We start from the raw sequence: 27,218 nt of genomic DNA, 5'->3' as shown, positions 1-27,218 counted from the left end.
ACCAAACACTGGACCAAATACTGGACCAGACACTGGACCAGATACTGGACCAAACACTGGACCAGATACTGGACCAGACACTGGACCAGATACTGGACCAGATACTGGACCAGATACTGCACCAAACACTGGACCAAACACTGGACCAGATACTGGACCAGATACTGGACCAAACACTGGACCAAACACTGGACCAGATACTGGACCAGATACTGGACCAGACACTGGACCAAACACTGGACCAGACACTGGACCAGATACTGGACCAAACACTGGACCAAACACTGGACCAGACACTGGACCAAACACTGGACCAGATACTGGACCAAACACTGGACCAGATACTGGACCAAACACTGGACCAGACACTGGACCAGATACTGGACCAAACACTGGACCAGACACTGGACCAGACACTGGACCAGATACTGGACCAAACACTGGACCAGATACTGGACCAAACACTGGACCAGATACTGGACCAGATACTGGACCAAACACTGGACCAAACACTGGACCAAACACTGGACAAGATACTGGACCAAACACTGGACCAAACACTGGACCAGACACTGGACCAAACACTGGACCAGATACTGGACCAAATACTGGACCAGATACTGGACCAAACACTGGACCAAACACTGGACCAAACACTGGACCAGATACTGGACCAAACACTAGACCAAACACTAGACCAGATACTGGACCAGATACTGGACCAGATACTGGACCAAACACTGGACCAGATACTGGACCAGATACTGGACCAAACACTGGACCAAACACTGGACCAAACACTGGACCAAACACTGGACCAGATACTGGACCAAACACTGGACCAAACACTGGACCAGACACTGGACCAGATACTGGACCAAACACTGGACCAGATACTGGACCAAACACTGCACCAGATACGGGACCAAATATCTTTAATGTAAAATAGAATGAATATGACCTCCTCCACAAAAAAGTCCAAGTTCGTTACAGATGTCTTCGTTACAGATGTCTTCATCTTAGATTCATCTGGACTATTGAGGAAGTAGTATATTGGCTGTGTTGTTGCTACAGCATCTCAAGAGGGACAAACAGTAATATTCCCACTTTTTGTCTTGTTTTTCAAGAGAAGGTCTTTTAAGGGAGTATGCGAACACAGACATTGGCGTCGCCTAGCAGAGTTCTGCTTGGAGCAAACCGAACCTACGCAAGTATGTGGATGTGTTCCTTACCCATGTTTCCTAGCTCAGCGTTGTGTTCCTTACCCATGTTTCCAAGCTCAGCGCTGTGTTCCTTACCCATGTTTCCTAGCTCAGCGTTGTGTTCCTTACCCATGTTTCCAAGCTCAGCGCTGTGTTCCTTACCCATGTTTCCTAGCTCAGCGTTGTGTTCCTTACCCATGTTTCCAAGCTCAGCGCTGTGTTCCTTACCCATGTTTCCTAGCTCAGCATTGTGTTCCTTACCCATGTGTCCTAGCTCAGTGTTGAGTCCTTACCCATGTGTCCCAGCTCAGCGTTGAGTCCTTACCCATGTGTCCTAGCTCAGCGTTGAGTCCCTTACCCATGTGTCCTAGCTCAGTGTTGAGTCCTTACCCATGTGTTCTAGCTCAGCGTTGAGTCCTTACCCATGTGTCCTAGCTCAGCGTTGAGTCCTTACCCATGTGTCCTAGCTCCGCGTTGAGTCCCTTACCCATGTGTCCTAGCTCAGTGTTGAGTCCTTACCCATGTGTCCTAGCTCAGCGTTGAGTCCTTACCCATGTGTCCTAGCTCAGTGTTGAGTCCCTTACCCATGTGTCCTAGCTCAGTGTTGAGTCCTTACCCATGTGTTCTAGCTCAGCGTTGAGTCCTTACCCATGTGTTCCAGCCCAGTGTTGAGTCCTTACCCATGTTTCCTAGCTCAGCGCTGTGTTCCTCGCCCATGTGTCCTAGCTCAGTGTTGAGTCCTTACCCATGTGTCCTAGCTCTGTGTTGAGTCCTTACCCATGTGTCCCAGCTCAGCGTTGAGTCCTTACCCATGTGTCCTAGCTCAGCGTTGAGTCCTTACCCATGTGTCCTAGCTCAGTGTTGAGTCCCTTACCCATGTGTCCTAGCTCAGTGTTGAGTCCTTACCCATGTGTTCTAGCTCAGCGTTGAGTCCTTACCCATGTGTCCTAGCTCAGCGTTGAGTCCTTACCCATGTGTCCTAGGTCAGTGTTGAGTCCTTACCCATGTGTCCTAGCTCAGTGTTGAGTCCTTACCCATGTGTCCCAGCTCAGCGTTGAGTCCTTACCCATGTGTCCTAGCTCAGCGTTGAGTCCTTACCCATGTGTCCTAGCTCAGTGTTGAGTCCCTTACCCATGTATCCTAGCTCAGTGTTGAGTCCTTACCCATGTGTTCTAGCTCAGCGTTGAGTCCTTACCCATGTGTCCTAGCTCCGCGTTGAGTCCTTACCCATGTGTCCTAGCTCAGCGTTGAGTCCTTACCCATGTGTCCTAGCTCAGTGTTGAGTCCTTACCCATGTGTCCTAGCTCAGTGTTGAGTCCTTACCCATGTGTCCCAGCTCAGCGTTGAGTCCTTACCCATGTGTCCTAGCTCAGCGTTGAGTCCTTACCCATGTGTCCTAGCTCAGTGTTGAGTCCCTTACCCATGTATCCTAGCTCAGTGTTGAGTCCTTACCCATGTGTTCTAGCTCAGCGTTGAGTCCTTACCCATGTGTCCTAGCTCCGCGTTGAGTCCTTACCCATGTGTCCTAGCTCCGTGTTGAGTCCTTACCCATGTGTCCTAGCTCAGTGTGAGTCCTTACCCATGTGTCCTAGCTCAGTGTTGAGTCCTTACCCATGTGTCCTAGCTCAGTGTGAGTCCTTACCCATGTGTTCTAGCTCAGCGTTGAGTCCTTACCCATGTCTCCCTGCTCAGCGTTGAGTTCCTTACCCATGTGTTCTAGCTCAGCGTTGAGTCCTTACCCATGTGTTCTAGCTCAGCGTTGAGTCCTTACCCATGTGTTCCAGCTCAGCGTTGAGTGCCTGCAGCCAGTAGAGGTCCATGTTATCCAGGTCATAAGAACACATGGCCTCAGCCAGCTCCTTGATGTTAACGTAACCCGTCTCTGTAGAGGTCTGACTCCAGCACTGGATATACCTCTTCTGTAGGGTGAACACCACCTCCTTAGGCTTCTCCGCTATGTTCCTACAGACACAAATGCAAACAATTGTAAGGAATCACTGGCAGTTTGGGAAGTCGTCCAGTACCCAGACAAACAGAGAACCAGTAACCCTCTACAGTCATACCCATATACAGGTTGAGTATGGCAGACCTGGACACTGAGAAGCACCTAAATCGGACCGTGGTGGCTGTACAGTAACATGCTATGCTATACATGACGTCAGAACTCAGGCTTTGTGCTTCACAGCTCTGTATGGGTTTTGACTGACAGCTGTTCTGAACTTGAGCACAAGAAGTTCCCTCATCCCTCCTGCTATTTGGGCAACTTTTGCACACTTTGTCTGAGTGAGGGAATTGCTGTAAATTACGAGGACTCTACGTATTTTGAAAAGACGAGACGTTGAGGATTATAATAAATACCGCTTTGATGTCAAACAAGCAAACCAAACATTATAAAACTCCTATCATATACAGTGTCAACGTTTATGATCACTATGTTTGATGTACAGTTACAGGACGACACGGCGTCGTCCCCTGTCCTGAACAGGACGACACGGCGTCGTCCCCTGGCCTCGCCAGGGCTTAATCATAAAAGTGCATCGAAATTACTTACGAACTGTGCACAGTCTGGAGAGGTGTGGTCACTACACCAGTTACACCTCTCACTGTAACCCCCAGTCTGGAGAGGTGTGGTCACTACACCAGTTACACCTCTCACTGTAACCCCCAGTCTGGAGAGGTGTGGTCACTACACCAGTTACACCTCTCACTGTAACCCCCAGTCTGGAGAGGTGTGGTCACTACACCAGTTACACCTCTCACAGTAACCCCCAGTCTGGAGAGGTGTGGTCACTACACCAGTTACACCTCTCACTGTAACCCCCAGTCTGGAGAGGTGTGGTCACTACACCAGTTACACCTCTCACTGTAACCCCCAGTCTGGAGAGGTGTGGTCACTACACCAGTTACACCTCTCACTGTAACCCCCAGTCTGGAGAGGTGTGGTCACTACACCAGTTACACCTCTCACTGTAACCCCCAGTCTGGAGAGGTGTGGTCACTACACCAGTTACACCTCTCACTGTAACCCCCAGTCTGGAGAGGTGTGGTCACTACACCAGTTACACCTCTCACTGTAACCCCCAGTCTGGAGAGGTGTGGTCACTACACCAGTTACACCTCTCACTGTAACCCCCAGTCTGGAGAGGTGTGGTCACTACACCAGTTACACCTCTCACTGTAACCCCCAGTCTGGAGAGGTGTGGTCACTACACCAGTTACACCTCTCACTGTAACCCCCAGTCTGGAGAGGTGTGGTCACTACACCAGTTACACCTCTCACTCAAACCTTTAACATGTTTTAGTCTTATGTTGCACCTTCCACTAATGTTCATGTTACTGAATGTACCAAGAGTATTTTCAGATGTCGTTATCAACAAATACTGTGAAAAGTACAGTAAATGTAAAATGCACATGAAGTCAACAGTGTAATGTTTGGATTCAGTCTCGTTTCAGGTGAACTGTTGTGTCCTCACCTTTAGTCTAATCATTTCCCCATCCTCTACAAACTGTTCCCTTTTAACTGCTACCATGGTTATGCATTCCATATTTCTTCTGGAAGAACCATTTCAATGTAGCCCTATCCATATCGGCCAATTCCTCTCTCACACCGCAGAAGGAAATAACCACACACACACGCACACACACACACACCTGGTTTAGAGACCTTTTGATTGTATTTTTTACAATGTGGATTCTGGTGCTGCTACTCACTGCACCAAAAAGGGAAACATTTTGTAGTGTCTATGTTCGGACTGGAGGAGACAGGCGCGTGGGATGGCTACCTGATGGAGGCGCGTGGGATGGCTACCTGATGGAGGCGCGTGGGATGGCTACCTGATGGAGGCGCGTGGGATGGCTACCTGATGGAGGCGTGTGGGATGGCTACCCGATGGAGGCGCGTGGGATGGCTACCCGATGGAGGCGCGTGGGATGGCTACCTGATGGAGGCGCGTGTGATGTCTACCTGATGGAGGCGCGTGGGATGGCTACCCGATGGAGGCGCGTGGGATGGCTACCCGATGGAGGCGCGTGGGATGGCTACCTGATGGAGGCGCGTGTGATGTCTACCTGATGGAGGCGCGTGGGATGGATACCTGATGGAGGCGCGTGGGATGGCTACCTGATGGAGGCGCGTGGGATGGCTACCTGATGGAGGCGCGTGGGATGGATACCTGATGGAGGCGCGTGGGATGGCTACCTGATGGCGGCGCGTGGGATGGCTACCTGATGGAGGCGCGTGGGATGGATACCTGATGGAGGCGCGTGGGATGGCTACCTGATGGAGGCGCGTGGGATGGCTACCTGATGGCGGCGCGTGGGATGGCTACCTGATGGAGGAGCGTGGGATGGCTACCCGATGGAGGCGCGTGGGATGGCTACCCGATGGAGGCGCGTGGGATGGCTACCCGATGGAGGCGCGTGGGATGGCTACCCGATGGAGGCGCGTGGGGATGGCTACCCGATGGAGGCGCGTGGGATGACTACCTGATGTAGGCGCGTGGGATGGCTACCCGATGGAGGCGCGTGGGGATGGCTACCCGATGGAGGCATGTGGGATGGCTACCCGATGGAGGCGCGTGGGGATGGCTACCTGATGGAGGAGCGTGGGATGGCTACCCGATGGAGGACCGTGGGATGGCTACCCGATGGAGGCGCGTGGGATGGCTACCTGATGGAGGCGCGTGGGATGGCTACCCGATGGAGGCGCGTGGGATGGCTACCTGATGGAGGCGCGTGGGATGGCTACCTGATGGAGGCGCGTGGGATGGCTACCTGATGGAGGCGCGTGGGATGGCTACCTGATGGAGGCGCGTGGGATGGCTACCCGATGGAGGCGCGTGGGATGGCTACCTGATGGAGGCGCGTGGGATGGCTACCTGATGGAGGCGCATGGGATGGCTACCTGATGGAGGCGCGTGGGATGGCTACCTGATGGAGGCGTGTGGGATGGCTACCTGATGGAGGCGCGTGGGATGGCTACCTGATGGAGGCGTGTGGGATGGCTACCTGATGGAGGCGTGTGGGATGGCTACCTGATGGAGGCGCGTGGGATGGATACCTGATGGAGGCGCGTGGGATGGCTACCTGATGGAGGCGCGTGGGATGGCTACCTGATGGAGGCGCGTGGGATGGCTACCCGATGGAGGCGCGTGGGATGGCTACCCGATGGAGGCGTGTGGGATGGCTACCCGATGGAGGCGCGTGGGATGGCTACCTGATGGAGGCGCGTGGGATGACTACCTGATGGAGGCGCGTGGGATGGCTACCCGATGGAGGCGCGTGGGGATGGCTACCCGATGGAGGCATGTGGGATGGCTACCCGATGGAGGCGCGTGGGGATGGCTACCTGATGGAGGAGCGTGGGATGGCTACCCGATGGAGGAGCGTGGGATGGCTACCCGATGGAGGCGCGTGGGATGGCTACCTGATGGAGGCGCGTGGGATGGCTACCCGATGGAGCGCGTGGGATGGCTACCTGATGGAGGCGCGTGGGATGGCTACCTGATGGAGGCGCGTGGGATGGCTACCTGATGGAGGCGCGTGGGATGGCTACCTGATGGAGCGCGTGGGATGGCTACCCGATGGAGGCGCGTGGGATGGCTACCTGATGGAGGCGCGTGGGATGGCTACCTGATGGAGGCGCGTGGGATGGCTACCTGATGGAGGCGCGTGGGATGGCTACCTGATGGAGGCGCGTGGGATGGCTACCTGATGGAGGCGCGTGGGATGGTTACCTGATGGAGGTGTGTGGGATGGTTTCGGGGAAGGCTGGCACCTGCACCCCCTTTTCCCACTCCTGTCTCCAGGTGTCCCCCAGCAGGTAATAGTCTTCAGGGGAGACATGGTGAGAGTCTGGAAGCTTCATGGCACTGATCAGGTCTTTCCTGAACACCTAGGGAGGGAGGAGAGGGTATCAGACTGACAGAGACATTCTACCCTAGGGAGGGAGGAGAGGGTATCAGACTGACAGAGACATTCTACCCTAGGGAGGGAGGAGAGGGTATCAGACTGACAGAGACATTCTACCCTAGGGAGAGAGGAGAGAGGGTATCAACAGACTGACAGAGACATTCTACCCTAGGGAGAGAGGAGAGAGGGTATCAACAGGCTGACAGAGACATTCTACCCTAGGGAGAGAGGAGAGAGGGTATCAACAGACTGACAGAGACATTCTACCCTAGGGAGAGAGGAGAGAGGGTATCAACAGGCTGACAGAGACATTCTACCCTAGGGAGAGAGGAGAGAGGGTATCAACAGGCTGACAGAGACATTCTAACCTAGGGAGAGAGGAGAGAGGGTATCAACAGACTGACAGAGACATTCTACCCTAGGGAGAGAGGAGAGGGGGTATCAGACTGACAGAGACATTCTACCCTAGGGAGAGAGGAGAGAGGGGGTATCAACAGGCTGACAGAGACATTCTACCCTAGGGAGAGAGGGGGTATCAGACTGACAGAGACATTCTACCCTAGGGAGAGAGGAGAGAGGGTATCAACAGACTGACAGAGACATCCTACCCTAGGGAGAGAGGAGAGAGGGGGTATCAGACTGACAGAGACATTCTACCCTAGGGAGAGAGGAGAGAGGGTATCAGACTGACAGAGACATTCTACCCTAGGGAGAGAGGAGAGAGGGGGTATCAGACTGACAGAGACATTCTACCCTAGGGAGAGAGGAGAGAGGGTATCAACAGGCTGACAGAGACATTCTACCCTAGGGAGAGAGGAGAGGGGGTATCAACAGGCTGACAGAGACATTCTACCCTAGGGAGAGAGGAGAGGGGGTATCAACAGGCTGACAGAGACATTCTACCCGAGGGAGAGAGGAGAGAGGGTATCAACAGACTGACAGAGACATTCTACCCTAGGGAGAGAGGAGAGGGGGTATCAACAGACTGACAGAGACATTCTACCCTAGGGAGAGAGGAGAGAGGGGGTATCAGACTGACAGAGACATTCTACCCTAGGGAGAGAGGAGAGAGGGGGTATCAGACTGACAGAGACATTCTACCCTAGGGAGAGAGGAGAGGGGGTATCAACAGGCTGACAGAGACATTCTACCCTAGGGAGAGAGGGTATCAACAGACTGACAGAGACATTCTACCCTAGGGAGAGAGGAGAGAGGGTATCAACAGGCTGACAGAGACATTCTACCCTAGGGAGAGAGGAGAGAGGGTATCAACAGACTGACAGAGACATTCTAACCTAGGGAGAGAGGAGAGGGGGTATCAGACTGACAGAGACATTCTACCCTAGGGAGAGAGGAGAGAGGGGGTATCAACAGACTGACAGAGACATTCTACCCTAGGGAGGGAGGAGAGAGGGGGTATCAGACTGACAGAGACATTCTACCCTAGGCAGAGAGGAGAGAGGGTATCAACAGGCTGACAGAGACATTCTACCCTAGGGAGAGAGGAGAGGGGGTATCAACAGACTGACAGAGACATTCTACCCTAGGGAGAGAGGAGAGAGGGTATCAACAGGCTGACAGAGACATTCTACCCTAGGGAGAGAGGAGAGAGGGTATCAACAGACTGACAGAGACATTCTACCCTAGGGAGAGAGGAGAGAGGGTATCAACAGGCTGACAGAGACATTCTACCCTAGGGAGAGAGGAGAGAGGGTATCAACAGACTGACAGAGACATTCTACCCTAGGGAGAGATGAGAGGGGGTATCAGACTGACAGAGACATTCTACCCTAGGGAGAGAGGAGAGAGGGGGTATCAGGCTGACAGAGACATTCTACCCTAGGGAGAGAGGAGAGAGGGGGTATCAGACTGACAGAGACATTCTACCCTAGGGAGAGAGGAGAGAGGGGTATCAACAGGCTGACAGAGACATTCTACCCTAGGGAGAGAGGAGAGGGGGTATCAGACTGACAGAGACATTCTACCCTAGGGAGAGAGGAGAGAGGGTATCAACAGGCTGACAGAGACATTCTAACCTAGGGAGAGAGGAGAGAGGGGGTATCAGACTGACAGAGACATTCTACCCTAGGGAGAGAGGAGAGAGGGGTATCAACAGGCTGACAGAGACATTCTACCCTAGGGAGAGAGGAGAGGGGGTATCAGACTGACAGAGACATTCTACCCTAGGGAGGGAGGAGAGGGTATCAACAGGCTGACAGAGACATTCTACCCTAGGGAGAGAGGAGAGAGGGGGTATCAGACTGACAGAGACATTCTACCCTAGGGAGAGAGGAGAGAGGGGGTATCAGACTGACAGAGACATTCTACCCTAGGCAGAGAGGAGAGAGGGTATCAACAGGCTGACAGAGACATTCTACCCTAGGGAGAGAGGAGAGAGGGTATCAGACGACAGAGACATTCTACCCTAGGGAGAGAGGAGAGAGGGTATCAACAGGCTGACAGAGACATTCTACCCTAGGGAGAGAGGAGAGAGGGTATCAACAGGCTGACAGAGACATTCTACCCTAGGGAGAGAGGAGAGAGGGTATCAACAGGCTGACAGAGACATTCTACCCTAGGGAGAGAGGAGAGAGGGGGTATCAGACTGACAGAGACATTCTACCCTAGGGAGAGAGGAGAGAGGGTATCAACAGACTGACAGAGACATTCTACCCTAGGGAGAGAGGAGAGAGGGTATCAACAGACTGACAGAGACATTCTACCCTAGGGAGAGAGGAGAGGGGGTATCAGACTGACAGAGACATTCTACCCTAGGGAGAGAGGGTATCAACAGGCTGACAGAGACATTCTACCCTAGGGAGAGAGGAGAGGGGGTATCAGACTGACAGAGACATTCTACCCTAGGGAGAGAGGGTATCAACAGGCTGACAGAGACATTCTACCCTAGGGAGAGAGGAGAGAGGGTATCAACAGGCTGACAGAGACATTCTACCCTAGGGAGAGAGGAGAGAGGGTATCAACAGGCTGACAGAGACATTCTACCCTAGGGAGAGAGGAGAGAGGGTATCAACAGGCTGACAGAGACATTCTACCCTAGGGAGAGAGGAGAGGGGGTATCAGACTGACAGAGACATTCTACCCTAGGGAGAGAGGAGAGAGGGGGTATCAGACTGACAGAGACATTCTACCCTAGGGAGAGAGGAGAGAGGGTATCAACAGGCTGACAGAGACATTCTACCCTAGGGAGGGAGGAGAGAGGGTATCAGACTGACAGAGACATTCTACCCTAGGGAGAGAGGGTATCAGACTGACAGAGACATTCTACCCTAGGGAGAGAGGAGAGAGGGTATCAACAGGCTGACAGAGACATTCTACCCTAGGGAGAGAGGAGAGAGGGTATCAACAGACTGACAGAGACATTCTAACCCTAACCCTATTACCTAAACAGTGCAAGACTATTGACCAGAGCCCTATTGAGTTGTCATTAAGGAAGAACCTGAGAGATAACCAGCCTATAGACAGGAAACGGTGTCCTTCTCATACTGTACCTCTGCTGGTTTCTTGGGCATGGGAGCGGGGGTTCCAGGTTTACTTCCATACTTGTTGGAGGAGCAGAATGAGGTGGAAGGACCTGAAGTAAAAGGGAGTTTGAGAGAGGAACAGGACGTTACATGCCAGGGTTGGGCTCAACTCTAAAGGAAGGCAGTCAATTCAGGAAGTAAACTAAAATTACAATTCAATCGAGAAAAAAAAAAAAGTCCTTTATTTTCAATAGCTATTTATTTCAAACATTTTAAAACTTCCTGAATTGACTGGCTTCGTTTCAACTTGAGCCAACCCTGGTGGTACATGCCTGACCTGTTTCTTTTGTCAAGATGAAAATGCAAAACATGCAACAAACACTTATTCAGACCCTTTGACTTTTTCCAAATTTTGTTACATTACAGTCATATTCTAAAATGCATTTGTTCCCCCCCCCTCAATCTACACACATTACCCCATAATGACAAATCAAAAACAGGTTTTAGAAATTATTGCTAATTTATCAGATGAAATATCACATTTACATAAGTATTCAGACCCTTTACTTAGTACTTTGTTGAAGCACCTTTGGCAGCGATTACAGCCTCAAGTCTTCTTGGGTATGACGCTACAAGCTTGGCACACCTGTATTTGTGGAGTTTCTCCCATTCTTCTCTGCAGATCCTCTCAAGCTCTGTCAGGTTGGATGGGGAGTGTCGCTGCACAGCTATTTTCAGGTCTCTCCAGAGATGTTAGATCAGGTTCAAGTCCGGGCTCTGGCTGGGCCACTCAAGGACATTCAGATACTTGTCCTGAAGCCATTCCTGCATTGTCTTGGATATGTGCTTAGGGTCGTTGTCCTGTTGAAAGGTGAACCTTCGCCCCAGTCTGAGGTCCTGAGTGCTCTGGAGCAGGTTTTCATCAAGGATCTCTGTACTTTACGCCGTTCATCTTTCCCTTGATCCTGACTAGTCTCCCAGTCCCTGCCGCTGAAAAACATCCCCACAGCATGATGCTGCCACCACCATGCTTCACCGTAGGGATGGTGCCAGGTTTCCTCCAGACGTAACGCTTGGCATTCAGGCCAAAGAGGTCAATCTTTTTTCATCAGACCAGAGAATCTTGTTTCTCATGGTCTGATAGTCCTGTAGGTGCCTTTTGGTAAACTCCAAGCGGGCTGTCATGAGCCTTTTACTGAGGAGTGGCTTCCGTCTGGCCACTCTACAATAAAAGCCTGATTGGTGGAGTGCTGCAGAGATGGTTGTCCTTCTGGAAGGTTCTCCCATCTCCACAGAGGAACTCTGGAGCTCTGTCAGAGTGACCATCGGGTTCTTGGTCACCTCCCTGACCAAGGACCTTCTCCCCTGATTGCTCAGTTTGGCCGGGCGGACAGCTCTAGGAAGAGTCTTGGTGGTTCCAAACGTCTTCCATTTAAGAATGATGGAGGCCACTGTGTTCTTGGGGACCTTCAATGCTGCAGAAATGTTTTGGTACCCTTCCCCAGATCTGTGCCTCGACACAATCCTGTCTCGGAGCTCTACAGACAATTCTTTCAACCTCATGGCTTGGTTTCTGCTCTGACATACACTGTCAACTGTGGGACCTTATATAGACAGGTGTGTGCCTTTCCAAATCATGTCCAATCAGTTGAATTTACCACAGGTGGAGTCCAATCAAAATGTCAAAAAAGTTGGTTCTCTCTTTTATTACGGGGTAGTGTGTGTAGATTGTATTAAATAACATTTCCTCAGCATTTTAGAATAAGGCTGTAAACGTAACAAAATGTGTCAAAAGTCATGGGGTCTGAATACTTTCCGAAGACAACTAGGTATAAAAAAAAAATTCTAAACAATCACATGTCGTTTTAGGTCATGAAGTTTATGCAGAAAGTGAACTCACTCTCATTGTCAGAACTGTCACTGCTGCTTGAAGACCTGAGACGTTTCATCCTGACGTATCCTACAGGGGGAAGAGGCACGAGAGGCATGAGAAGAGGCACGAGGAGAGGCACGAGGAGAGGCACGAGAAGGGGCACGAGGAGAGGCACGAGGAGAGGCACGAGAAGGGGCACGAGGAGAGGCACGAGGAGAGGCACGAGGAGGGGCACGAGAAGGGGCACGAGGAGGGGCACGAGGAGAGGCACGAGAAGGGGCACGAGAAGAGGCACGAGGAGAGGCACGAGGAGAGGCACGAGGAGGGGCACGAGGAGGGGCACGAGGAGGGGCACGAGAAGGGGCACGAGGAGGGGCACGAGGAGGGGCACAAGGAGATGCACGAGAAGGGGCACGAGAAGGGGAACGAGGAGAGGCACGAGGAGAGGCACGAGGAGAGGCACGAGGAAGGGCACGAGAAGGGGCCAGAGACTCTCTGCTGTAGAGCTCATCACTCCCCCTAACTGGGAGGGGGCCAGAGACTCTCTGCTATAGAGCTCATCACTCCCCCTAACTGGGAGGGGGCCAGAGACTCTCTGCTGTAGAACTCATCACTCCCCCTAAATGGGAGGGGGCCAGAGACTCTCTGCTGTAGAGCTCATCACTCCCCCTAACTGGGAGGGGGCCAGAGACTCTCTGCTGTAGAGCTCATCACTCCCCCTAACTGGGAGGGGGCCAGAGACTCTCTGCTGTAGAGCTCATCACTCCCCCTAACTGGGAGGGGGCCAGAGACTCTCTGCTGTAGAGCTCATCACTCCCCCTAACTGGGAGGGGGCCAGAGACTCTGCTGTAGAGCTCATCACTCCCCCTTAACTGGGAGGGGGCCAGAGACAATTACGACACATCAGGAAGCAGCACGGAGACAACTCACCATAAATGTCACGTCACAAAGTCGTCCTCTGGAGCACTCCAACCAAACTCCTCTCATCCCTGTAGACAGATTACAACAGTTCATGTCATTATGAGTCCATAGATGGAATAGCTGTGGGTAGGAGAACCCTGTCAATAGGAGAACCCTGTCAATAGGAGAACCCTGTCAACAGCTGTGGGTAGGAGAACCCTGTCAATAGCTGTGGGTAGGAGAACCCTGTCAATAGCGGTGGGTAGGAGAACCCTGTCAATAGCTGTGGGTAGGAGAACCCTGTCAATAGCTGTGGGTAGGAGAACCCTGTCAATAGCTGTGGGTAGGAGAACCCTGTCATTAGCTGTGGGTAGGAGAACCCTGTCAATAGGAGAACCCTGTCAATATATATGTATATTATATATGATCCATCTGGTAGGGGGCTGGGACCACTAGACAATATGATCCATCTGGTAGGGGGTTGGGACCACTAGATAATATGATCCATCTGGTAGGGGGCTGTGACCACTAGACAATATGATCCATCTGGTAGGGGGCTGGGACCACTAGACAATACGATCCATCTGGTAGGGGGGTGGGACCACTAGACAATATGATCCATCTGGTAGGGGGCTGTGACCACTAGACAATATGATCCATCTGGTAGGGGGCTGGGACCACTAGACAATACGATCCATCTGGTAGGGCGCTGGGACCACTAGAAAATATGATCCATCTGGTAGGGGGCTGGGACCACTAGACAATATGATCCATCTGGTAGGGGGGTGGGACCACTAGACAATACGATCCATCTTGTAGGGGGCTGGGACCACTAGACAATACGATCCATCTGGTAGGGGGGTGGGACCACTAGACAATACGATCCATCTGGTAGGGGGCTGGGACCACTAGACAATATGATCCTGCTGGTAGGGGGGCTGGGACCACTAGACAATATGATCCATCTGGTAGGGGGCTGGGACCACTAGACAATATGATCCATCTGGTAGGGGGCTGGTACCACTAGACAATACGATCCTGCTGGTAGGGGGCTGGGACCACTAGACAATACGATCCTGCTGGTAGGGGGCTGGGACCACTAGACAATATGATCCTGCTGGTAGGGGGGCTGGGACCACTAGACAATATGATCCATCTGGTAGGGGGCTGGGACCACTAGACAATATGATCCATCTGGTAGGGGGCTGGTACCACTAGACAATACGATCCTGCTGGTAGGGGGCTGGGACCACTAGACAATACGATCCTGCTGGTAGGGGGCTGGGACCACTAGACAATATGATCCATCTGGTAGGGGGGTGGGACCACTAGACAATACGATCCATCTGGTAGGGGGCTGGGACCACTAGACAATACGATCCTGCTGGTAGGGGGCTGGGACCACTAGACAATACGATCCATCTGGTAGGGGGGTGGGACCACTAGACAATACGATCCTGCTGGTAGGGGGCTGGGACCACTAGACAATACGATCCTGCTGGTAGGGGGCTGGGACCACTAGACAATACGATCCATCTGGTAGGGGGGTGGGACCACTAGACAATACGATCCATCTGGTAGGGGGCTGGGACCACTAGACAATACGATCCTGCTGGTAGGGGGCTGGGACCACTAGACAATATGATCCTGCTGGAAGGGGGCTGGGAGGGACACTACTAAAGGACACCAATAAGAAGAAGAGACTTGCTTGGGCCAACAAATACGAGCAATGGATATTAGACCAGTGGAAATCTGTCCTTTGGTCTGATGAGTCCAAATTTGAGATTTTTGGTTCCAAACGCTGTGTCTTTGTGAGACGCAGAGTAGGTGAACGGATGATCTCTGCATGTGTGGTTCCCACCGTGAAGCATGGAGGAGGAGGTGTGATGGTACTTTGCTGGTGACACTGTCAGCGATTTATTTAGAAGTCAAGGTACACCTAACCAGCATGGCTACCACAGCATTCTGCAGCGATACGCCATTTTGGTTACTAAATGTGTTAATTCACAGTTTGATGTCTTCACTATTATGCTACAATGTAGAAAACAGTGAAAATAAAGAAAAACCCTTGAATGAGTAGGTGTGTCCAAACTTTGACTGGTACTATATGTGTGGTCGGAATCCCAGAAGGGACGGAAGGGCGCAATCCTACCTAGTCCTCTTTCCTGCAAGACGTCAACGGCGGAGAGACGTGTGACAGGCCCCCAGTCATCGATAGGGCGCTTCGTTCACTAGCGGCAAAATAACAGCCCGGTCACCCTCCCAAAGCAATGTTGGTCCGCCTACATTACTTCCAGACCAAAAAGAAAATCTCAGTACCCATTTTATTAATTTAGTAAAATTACTTTATTCTGACCCATCAGCGGCAGTTAACCTGTTGGGGATAGGGGGCAGTATTTGCACGGCCGGATAAAAAACGTACCCGATTTAATCTGGTTACTACTCCTGCCCAGTAACTAGAATATGCATATAATTGTTTGATTTGGATAGAAAACACCCTAAAGTTTCTAAAACTGTTTGAATGGTGTCAGTGAGTATAACAGAACTCATATGGCAGGCCAAAACCTGAGAAGATTCCAAACAGGAATAGCCCTCTCTGATCATTTCTTGGCCTTCTTGATCATCTCTATCCAAAACAAAAGATCTCTGCTGTAACGTGACATTTTCTACGGCTCCCATAGGCTCTCAGAAGGCGGCAGAACGTTGAATGATGACTCTCCAGTCTCTGGCTGAAAAACAGTAGCGCATTTGGTAAGTGGTCGATCTGAGAACAATGAGACTGGTGCGCACGTGCACGAGACGACCCCATGTTTACATCTTTGAACGAAAACAGGGTATCCCCGTCGGAATATTATCGCTTTTTTAGGAGAAAAATCGCATAAAAAATTATTTTAAACAGCGTGTGACATGCTTCGAAGTACGGTAATGGAATATTTTGAAATTTTTGGTCACGAAACGCGCCGGGCGCGTCACCCTTCTTTACCCATCGGATAGTGTCTTGAACGCACGAACAAAACGCCGCTATTTGGATATAACTATGGATTATTTGGAACCAAACCAACATTTGTTATTGAAGTAGAAGTCCTGGGAGTGCATTCTGACAAAGAACAGCAAAGGTAATCCAATTTTTCTTATAGTAAATCTGAGTTTGGAGAGTACCAAACTTGGTGGGTGTCAAAATAGCTAGCCTGTGATGGCCGGGCTATCTACTCAGAATATTGCAAAATGTGCTTTCACCGAAAAGCTATTTTAAAATCGGACATAGCGATTGCATAAAGGAGTTCTGTATCTATAATTCTTAAAATATTTGTTCTGTTTTTTGTGAACGTTTATCGTGAGTAATTTAGTAAATTCACCGGAAGTGTTCGGTGGGAATGCTAGTCACATGCTAGTCACATGCTAATGTAAAAAGCTGTTTTTTGATATAAATATGAACTTGATTGAACAAAACATGCATGTATTGTATAACATAATGTCCTAGGAGTGTCATCTGATGAAGATCATCAAAGGTTAGTGCTGCATTTAGCTGTGGTTTTGGTTTTTGTGACATTATATGCTAGCTTGAAAAATGGGTGTCTGATTATTTCTGGCTGGGTACTCTGATGACATAATCTAATGTTTTGCTTTCGTTGTAAAGCTTTTTTGAAATCGGACAGTGTGGTAAGATTAACGAGAGTCTTGTCTTTAACTTCTCTAGGGCCAGTGGGACGATTTCGTCCACCTACGTAACAGCCAGTGGAATCCCGTGGCGCGTTATTCAAATACCTTAGAAATGCTATTACTTCAATTTCTCAAACATATGACTATTTTACACCATTTTAAAGACAAGACTCTCGTTAATCTAACCACACTGTCCGATTTCAAAAAGGTGAGGAAGAGCACAGAATTTCACTATTTACTGATAATGTGCTTTTATACGTTTAAACCAGAGCCCTCTGTCACTGCAGTAATAGACATTATATCTGAATATGGTAACCTGTCAGAGTACAAAATTAACTTGGATAAATCCATGGCTTTACCTTTGAATATCAAATCTAATTTTATTTGTCACAAGTGCCCGAATACAACAGTTGTAGACCTTACAGTAAAATGCTTACTTAAAAAGCCCTTTACCAACAATGCCGTTAAGAAAAATAATTGTATTTCTTCTTTTTTTTTTTACGGTAACAAATAATGAATGAGCAGCAGTAAAATAACAATAGCGAGGCTATATACAGGGGTTACCGGTACAGAGTCAATGTGGAGACTATATACAGGGTTTTACGGTACAGAGTCAACGTGGAGGCTATATACAGGGTGTTATGATACAGAGTCAATGTGGAGGCTATATACAGGGGGGTACCGGTACAGAGTCAATGTGGAGGCTATATACAGGGGGGTACCGGTACAGAGTCAATGTGGAGGCTATATACAGGGGGTACCGGTACAGAGTCAATGTGGAGGCTATATACAGGGGGTACCGGTACAGAGTCAATGTGGAGGCTATATACAGGGCGTACCAGTACAGAGTTAATGTGGAGGCTATATACAGGGGTTACCGGTACAGAGTCAATGTGGAGACTATATACAGGGTATTACGGTACAGAGTCAATGAGGAGGCTATATACAGGGGGTACCGGTACAGAGTCAATGTGGAGGCTATATACAGGGTATTACCGATAGATGTACTATTGTAAAGTGGTTGTTCCACTGGATATCATAAGGTGAATGCACCAATTTGAAAGTCGCTCTGGATAAGAGCGTCTGCTAAATGACGTAAATGTAACGGTACAGAGTCAATGTGGAGGCTATATACAGGGTATTACGGTACAGAATCAATGTGGAGGCTATATACAGGGTGTTACGGTACAGAGTCAATGTGGAGGCTATATACAGGGTATTACGGTACAGAGTCAATGCGAAGGCTATATACAGGGGGTACCGGTACAGAGTCAATGTGGAGGCTATATACAGGGGGGTACCGGTACAGAGTCAATGTGGAGGCTATATACAGGGTATTACGGTACAGAGTCAATGTGGAGGCTATATACAGGGGGTACTGGTACAGAGTCAATGTGGAGGCTATATACAGGGTATTACGGTACAGAGTCAATGTGGAGGCTATATACAGGGGTTACTGGTACAGAGTCAATGTGGAGACTATATACAGGGTATTACGGTACAGAGTCAATGTGGAGGCTATATACAGGGTATTACGGTACAGAGTCAATGTGGAGACTATATACAGGGTATTACGGTACAGAGTCAATGTGGAGGCTATATACAGGGTATTACGGTACAGAGTCAATGTGGAGACTATATACAGGAGGTACCAGTACAGAGTCAATGTGGAGGCTATATACAGGGTATTACGGTACAGAGTCAATGTGCAGGGGCAAGTTGAGGTAATATGTACATGTAGGTAGAGTTAATAAAGTGGCTATGCATAGATAACAGCAGAGAGTAGCAGCAGTGTAGAAGGGGGGGGGCAATGCAGAGTCTGGGTAGCCATTTGATTAGCTGCTCGGGAGTCTTATGGCTTGGGGATGGAAGCTGTTTAGAAGTCTCTTGGACCTAGACTTGGCGCTCCGGTACCGCTTGCCATGGAGTAGCAGAGAGAACAGTCTATGACTAGGGTGGCTGGAGTCTGACCATTTTTAGGGCCTTCCTCTGACACTGCCTGGTATAGAGGTCCTGGATGGCAGGGAGCTTGGCCCCAGTGATGTACTGGACCGTACGCACTCCCCTCTGTAGTGACTTGCGGTCGGAGGCAGAGCAGTTGCCATATTAGGTAACCAGGCATCCCCTCCACAATCAACTTAGAAACGTTATCTCCATTCCAAAAGACTGAAACAGGTTTAAAATACTTGTGTTACTCCATGCCTTTGCTAACAGAGATTAAACAGGACCTGATTAACTGGTCTACCCTACCAAACTCTTTTTTTGGCAGGGTTAATGTCGTCAGTGTCACGCCCTGACCTAAGAGAGCTGTTGTTTCTCTGTTTAGTTAGGTCAGGGTGTGATAGGTGGGTGGGCATTCTGTTTTTGTGTTTCTATGTTTTGGCCGGGTATGGTTTCCAATCAGAGGCAGCAGCTGTCTATCGTTGTCTCTGATTGGAAGCCATACTTAGGCAGCCTTTTTCGCACTTGGTTTTCGAGGGGTAGTTGTTTTCTGCTTGGTTTGTGTAACCTGACAGAACTGTTGGCTGGTCGTTTTGTTTGTTTTTGTCAAAGTGTTTCGTTTTCATTAAAATACAGTTATGAGCACTGAACACGCTGTGCCTTGGTCCCCTCTATACGACGCCCGTTACCCAGTCAGGATGAATATCCTTCATCGGGCTAAATGATCTACTCCAAAATATCCCCTAGCCATCTATCTCAGTCCTTTTGTCAAAAAATGAATGGCAATCGAAATATATTTGGAACAATAAGAAATCTATATAGCCTAAGGATTTAGCAGGGATCTCTTTGCCAAAACTACAACTATATTACTGGTCTGCACACATGATTAGTTGGTGCCTAGACAGACGCCACACAATTTAGGTTGGGATGGAATCAATAGCATGTCAGCCAAGCGCATTAGCTTCCTTACCATGTATTAATAGCATTGAAAAGATCCAGGCCTTATCTGACAATTATAACAGTACATTATACACTCTTAACTTGGAAACATGCAAGGAGGTACCATGCAGATTTCAGACGATGTATCACTCTGGTCACCGTTTGCCCTTAAATCAAGATCCCCCCCCCCAAATAAGGAGTATTGGACTTCTGGACTGGAAGACGAAGAGAATTGCTGACCGTAAGCCTTTATTTACTCAGTACACTCTTAAAATCGTTCCAACAGATAAAAACTAAGATTGACTTTCTCAACAAAGTTACAAAAAAAAAATGTTTACCTACAACTTAAGACACTTCATAGAAAGTCGATTAACTACGTTTTCAAATGACTTAAAGATTTTAAAAAATCTATTTACGAATCCTACTGTTCGTGGAGAGGTTTAATCTCCGCCATATATTCTATTTTATTTAACAGAAGTTTCCTCATCCTATGATGCGTTGACATGTTTGGGAGAGACACATTGGACATGCATTCGGTGACGAATATATGCCAATGGGTCTACCCCAAACACACCTCCATAATCATACCACTACATTTCTATTCTTTTTCTTCATAGAACCTACTTTAAACCTGTTTGCCTTTACACAATTGTAACGGTTGTTGTCTGGAATGGAGGACCAAAACGCAGCAGGAATGTGGATGCTCATCTTGTATTTATTTAAACCAAGAAAACACCAAAATAACAAAAGAAGAACTCACGAACAACAAAACAGTCTTGTCATGCTCACACACGCAAAACAAGAAACAACCTCCCACAAATTACAAACACCAACACACCCTAATATATAGGACTCTCAATCAAAGGCAACTAGACAACACCTGCCTTCAATTGAGAGTCCACACCCCAATTACCTAAACATAGAAACAGACCAACTAGAAAGAACATAGAAATAGACTAACATAGAGCAGTGACCAAAAAAACCCGAAATACATAAATCAACTACCCTCTACATAATACACACACCCCGAACCACATAAACCAAATACCCTCTGCCACGTCCTGACCAGCCTACACTAACAAAATAACCCTCATACTGGTCAGAACGTGACAACAATAAATATTGTTATTATGGTCCACACCTGAAGTACCACCTGTGAGAATGTGGCTTTCTCAAGCCTTTGCTATTCTACACCTATACAAAAATATATGTTTTTAAAGGAACTCTGGAAAAGTAAATTCTGCTCATAGCTGTATACCATTAGTAGGGCCGGGATGATACCAATAATCGCAATATATTTTCCATGGCAAAAAATGAAAACATGAAGCAATCCAAACTCTTTGGTCCTTTAAAAACCTGCTGTATGTAAAATATTGTGTGCCATAGCTTTGGAAAATAAATTACTCGTGACTAGACGACAACATAATGATGTTTGTTTACAACATTAGGAGGTTTTCCTAAAGAAGTTTAATATTTTGTTTCCTCCAGAAGTCCTCTGAAACTACTTCCACAGACAGAACAATAAGCCAGATATTCCACCGGATGTATAAATGTGATGCATCCGGTCTCACTACCAAATATGGTGCCGAGAGGAAGTCCAGTCGGCAGTGGGAGAAGATGGAGCAAGATGGCCGTTATGCTACAAATCTCCTCATAGATTAAACCGTTTTTAATTTATTTTTTAAATCTCCATACAGTTTTCTGTTTCCAAAACTAGAATCTATAACAAACATAGTGGACTGCATTTTGTAGACTTTACCCTACGCTAAAGTTTTAAACAATGACATTGTTTAGAAGGAAAGCCACGACAAACAGAAGTATTAAGACAGTAGGATCTCACTAGCTGCTGCTTGGCTCTGCCCGATATGGAAAACGACTAGTTATGGTCTATATTGGGTTAGTTATCAATATCTTTGCTACTCCAGTTCCATAGATTAAAACTACGGTCAATTACAAAAAAAGGAAAGTTATTTTCATGAGAATAAAGTGCATAAACCATTGTGTTTTTTTGGTTCTTATAACTATGGCAGGACGCGTTGTCTAACTTATTACTACGTTATTCACCATCAACTAACAAGTCTAAGCGCAGGCTAACCCAATATGATATATAACTAGCTAAACAGTCATATGGAATCACAGTAATGGAAATAAAAACTAAATCAACAAACCCCAGCCCCTGTAACTCATAATATAATTTTTTTTAAACCATGCATATTGCCTCTGTAGTGGTAGCTGGACCAGTTATTCATAATATAAATGTTTTAAAACCATGCATATTGCCTCTGTAGTGGTAGCTGGACCAGTTATTCATAATATAAATGTTTTAAAACCATGCATATTACCTCTGTAGCGGTAGATAGACCAGTTATTCATAATATAAATGTTTTAAAACCATGCATATTGCCTCTGTAGTGGTAGCTGGACCAGTTATTCATAATATAAATGTTTTAAAACCATGCATATTACCTCTGTAGCGGTAGATAGACCAGTTATTCATAATAGAAATGTTTTAAAACCATGCATATTGCCTCTGTAGTGGTAGCTGGACCAGTTATTCATAATAGAAATGTTTTAAAACCATGCATATTACCTCTGTGGTGGTAGAAAGACCAGTTATTCATAATAGAAATGTTTTAAAACCATGCATATTGCCTCTGTAGTTGTAGATATATTATGAAGAACTGGTCAAAATGTTTTAAAACCATGCATATTACCTCTGTAGTGTTAGATAGACCAGTTATTCATAATAGAAATGTTTTAAAACCATGCATATTACCTCTGTAGTGTTAGATAGACCAGTTATTCATAATAGAAATGTTTTAAAACCATGCATATTACCTCTGTAGTGGTAGCTGGACCAGTTATTCATAATTTAAATGTTTTAAAACCATGCATATTACCTCTGTAGTGGTAGATAGACCAGTTATTCATAATATAAATGTTTTAAAACCATGCATATTGCCTCTGTAGTGGTAGATAGACCAGTTATTCATAATAGAAATGTTTTAAAACCATGCATATTGCCTCTGTAGTGGTAGATAGATAAAACCCACATCCAGACTGGGACTAAATACCGGCGGCCTGGTCGCACACCTCCGGCCTCGCTGCATGACGTGGAACACGGCACCGTTCCGGCCCCTGGCGATGCCAAAATAACACTTCATTTTAGCTCCCGGCGGCATTTCTCAATGTCTAAATTAAATTCCCACCTTAAACTCCATTCGAGTATCGATGTGACCGAGTATCACATGAATAATTTGTGCCATACGAGGGTGAAATATCTGCATGAGAGAGGAAGTTAGCGAGCTAGCAGGCCATACAGCCTAGGCTGAACCACGGGGCAAGCAGCGACCTTACCTTGGGGGGTCAGCGGTCAATTCTGCAGCTTATTGACACTCGGGATTTCTTTCACCCAGTTCCTCACATATAAACACCGCAGACTCAGGGTAAAAGGGTATTTTTTGGTGAGAGTATTTCCCAGTTAGCAGCAACCTGTCCTCATCACGGCAGAACAGGGCTAGTGTACCATCCTGTCCGCTGGGTCGTACACTCCGCCTGGTTTGGGGCTGTGTGGTCAACACTGTACTGTAAAATGGCATGGATTTATATATATATATATATATATATATATATATATATATATATATATATATATATATACGGTCTCTGCGCTACTGTACTGAACTATACTGGTGATATTCTGTCAAATATATTGAACTGTATATCTCACTTAATTTTTTTTGTTGATAATATATAATACTTGGAATACACTGAGTATACAAAAGATAAAGAAAATCTGCTTTTTACATAAACTGACCAGGTGAAAAATATGATCCCTTATTGATGTTCACTTGTTAAATCCAATTCAATCAGTGTAGATGAAGGAGAGGAGACCGGTTAAAGAAGGAATTTTAAGCCTTGAGACAGGGAACGTGTCTGTGCCGTTCAGAGGGTGAACGGGCAAGACAAAATATTTAAGTGCCTTTGGACAGGGTATAGTAGTAGGTGCCAGGCGCCCCATTATGAGTGTTTCAAGAATTGCAACGCTGCTGGGTTTTTCACACTCAATCGTTTTTTCCTGTGTGCATCAAGAATGATGCACCACCCAAATGACATCCAGACAACTTGACACAACTGTGGGGAAGCATTGGAGTCAACATGTTCCCAGCATCCCTGTGGAAACGCTTTCGACACCTTGTAGAGTCGATGCCCCGATGAATGATGGGGGGTGCAACTCAATAGTAGGAAGGTGTTCCTAATGTTTTGTCCACTCAGTGTACGTATCCGTTTCAGTCAACAATAATTTGATCCTGACACACAAAAAAAATGTGTGTATGTTAGTTTGTTGACATTTCTCTGCAATTAAGTTTAATCAAGATGTGAAGGACGAAGGTCTGAAGTGGATTACATGTTGTATATCTGTTTGCTACACCTGGATATGGCCATTGTCAGCCAACTAACATATAATCTAAGCAAAAAAATAAACCTACTCTCACTGTCAACTGCGTTTATTTTCAGCAAACTTTACCAAGTGTAAATATTTGTATGAACATAACAAGATTCAACAACAGACATAAACTGAACAAGTTCCACAGACATGTGACTAACAGAAATGGAATAATGTGTCCCTGAACAAAGGGGGGGGGGGGTCAAAATCAAATACACTAAGTTGACTGTACCTTTAAACAGCTTGGAAAATTCCAGAAAATGATGTCATGGCTTTAGAAGCTTCTGATAGGCTAATTGACATCATTTGAGTCAATTGGGAGGTGTACCTGTGGATGTATTTCAAGGCCTACTTTCAAACTCAGTGCCTCTTTGCTTGACATCATGGGAAAATCAAAAGAAATCAGCCAAGACCTCAGAAAAAAAAATTCTAGACCTCCACAATTCTGGTTCATCCTTGGGAGCAATTTCCAAACGCCTGAAACTACCACGTTCATCTGTACAAACAATAGTACGCAAGTATAAACACCATGGGACCACTTATCCGTCATACCGCTCAGTAAGGAGACCCGTTCGGTCCCCTAGAGATGAACGTATTTTGGTGCGAAAAGTGCAAATCAATACCAGAATAACAGCAAAGGACCTTGCGAAGATGCTGGAGGAAACAGGTACAAAAGTATCTATATCAACAGTCTATATCGACATAACCTGAAAGTCCGCTCAGCAAGGAAGAAGCCACTGCTCCAAACTCGCCATAAAAAAGCCAGACTACGGTTTGCAACTGCACATGGGGACAAAGATCGTACTTTTTAGAGAAATGTCTGGTCTGATGAAACAAAAATAAAACCGTTTGGCCATAATGACCATCGTTATGTTTGGAGAAAAAAGGGGGAAGCTTGCAAGCTAAAGAACACCATCCCAACCGTGAAGCACGGGGGTGGCAGCATCATGTTGTGGGGGTGCTTTGCTGCAGGAGGGACTGGTGCACTTCACAAAATAGATGACATCATGAGGAATGAAAATTATGTGGATATATTGAAGCAACATCTCAAGACATCAGTCAGGAAGTTAAAGCTTGGTCGCAAATGGGTCTTCCATTGGACAATGACCCCAAGCATACTTCCAAAGTTGTGGCAAAATGGCTTAAGGACAACAAAGTCAAGGTATTGGAGTGGCCATCACAAAGCCTTGACCTCAGTCCCTTAGAAAACTTGTGGACAGAACTGAAAAAGCGTGTGCGAGCAAGGAGGCCTACAAACCTGACTCAGTTACACCAGCTCTGTCAGGAGGAATGGGCCAAAATTCACCCAACTTATTGTGGGAAGCTTGTGGAAGGCTACCCGACACGTTTGACCCAAGTTAAACAATTTAAAGGCAATGCTACCAAATACTAATTGAGTGTATGTAAACTTCTGACCCACTGGGAATGTGATGAAAGAAATAAAAGCTGAAATAAATACATCTCTCTACTATTATTCTGACATTTCACATTCTTAAAATAAAGTGGTGATCCTAACTGACCTAAGACAGGGAATTTTTACTAGGATTAAATGTCAGGAATTGCGATACATTTTTGTTTAAATGTATTTGGTTAAGGTGTATGTAAACTTCCAACTTCAACTTTATATCTGTTTACTATCTATACCTGGTTATGGTCATTGCCAGCCAACTACCCTCAGAAAGTCTGTACGGTATAACAAGAACATTTCCCACAATGACGCCACACTAAAATCTAAAATAAAACACACCACAGAACATAAAATCTATCATCTTTTGACAAATATATTAAACATGTTCCATTTGATTCTACAAAAGAAGCAGATACAAAAAAGGAAGCATTTTTACAAAGTCCAATCATATCATTCCTTCAACAAATACAAAATATTACAATATATTGTCCATCCCAAATGGCACCATAGTCCTTTTATAGTGCACTACCCTGGTCAAAAGTAGTGCACTAGAAAGGGAATAGGGTGCAATTTAGGAAGTACACAGTGCCTTTGGAATGTATTCAGACCCCTTTACTTTTTTCCACATTTTGTTACATTACAGCCTTATTCTAAAATTGATTAAATAAATAAAAATCCTCAGCAATCTATACACAATACCCCATAATGACAAAGCAAAAACAGTGTTTTTGAAGTTTGGGCAAATGTAAAAAGATTTACAAAACAGAAATACCTTATTCACATTTACATTAGAGTTTACCAAAAGGCACCTAAAGGACTCTCAGACCATGAGAAACAAGATTCTATGGTCTGATGAAACCAAGATTGAACTCTTTGGCCTGAATGCCAAGCATCACGTCTGGAGGAAACCTGGCACCATCCCTACGGTGAAGCATGGTAGTGGCGGGACTTGAACCCGATCGAACATCTCTGGAGAGACCTGAAAATAGCTGTGCAGCGACGCTCCCCATTTAACCTGACAGAGCTTGAGAGGATCTGCAGAGAAGAATGGGAGAAACTCCCCAAATACAGGTGTGCCAAGCTTGTAGCATCACACCCAACAAGACTTGATGTTGTAATTTCTGCCAAAGGTGAAGTACAATAAAGTACTGACTAAAGGGTCTGAATACTTATGTAAATGTGATATTTCAATTTTATTTTTAATAAATTAGAAGAAAAAAAATGTCTAAAAACCTGTTTTTGCTTTGTCATTATGAGCTATTGTGTGTAGATTGAGGAAACTATTTAAAAAAATAATAATTTTAGAATAAGGTTGTTACGTTACAAAATGTGGAAAAAAGTCAAGGGGTCTGAATACTTTCCGAAGGCACTGTACATTTCATGACAGAAGAAAACAACATTTTCCACCTACATCTCTTCAATAGATTCTAAATCCTAAGATCTATTTAGTTATCAT

General features: G+C 46.9%; 1 protein-coding gene across 4 annotated transcripts in view; it reads right to left on the bottom strand.

Moving 5' to 3' along the window:
• The window catches only part of LOC106592529 (protein Jade-3), a 62,044-nt gene extending 38,570 nt beyond the window's left edge, over window positions 1-23,474 (bottom strand). Inside the window, exons 1-7 of one of the 4 annotated variants that reach the window (XM_045687223.1) lie at window positions 23,265-23,474; window positions 15,520-15,657; window positions 13,398-13,456; window positions 12,495-12,554; window positions 10,622-10,704; window positions 6,938-7,095; window positions 2,974-3,164 (exon numbers count right to left, since the gene is read on the bottom strand). In XM_045687223.1, the coding sequence (XP_045543179.1) occupies window positions 2,974-3,164; window positions 6,938-7,095; window positions 10,622-10,704; window positions 12,495-12,543 (481 nt within the window). In that variant the 5' untranslated portion in view covers window positions 12,544-12,554; window positions 13,398-13,456; window positions 15,520-15,657; window positions 23,265-23,474. Of the gene's footprint in view, window positions 1-2,973; window positions 3,165-6,937; window positions 7,096-10,621; window positions 10,705-12,494; window positions 12,555-13,397; window positions 13,457-15,519; window positions 15,658-22,960; window positions 23,204-23,264 lie in introns of those variants that run through there. The other 3 variants (XM_045687222.1, XM_045687225.1, XM_045687226.1) reach the window with 3 other exon arrangements.
• Window positions 23,475-27,218: the final 3,744 nt, after the last annotated feature.

The sequence above is a fragment of the Salmo salar genome, chromosome ssa10 (genome assembly GCF_905237065.1).
Source record: "Salmo salar chromosome ssa10, Ssal_v3.1, whole genome shotgun sequence".
NCBI classification, from domain to species: domain Eukaryota; kingdom Metazoa; phylum Chordata; class Actinopteri; order Salmoniformes; family Salmonidae; genus Salmo; species Salmo salar.
This window is presented reverse-complemented; position numbering and strand designations above follow the sequence as displayed.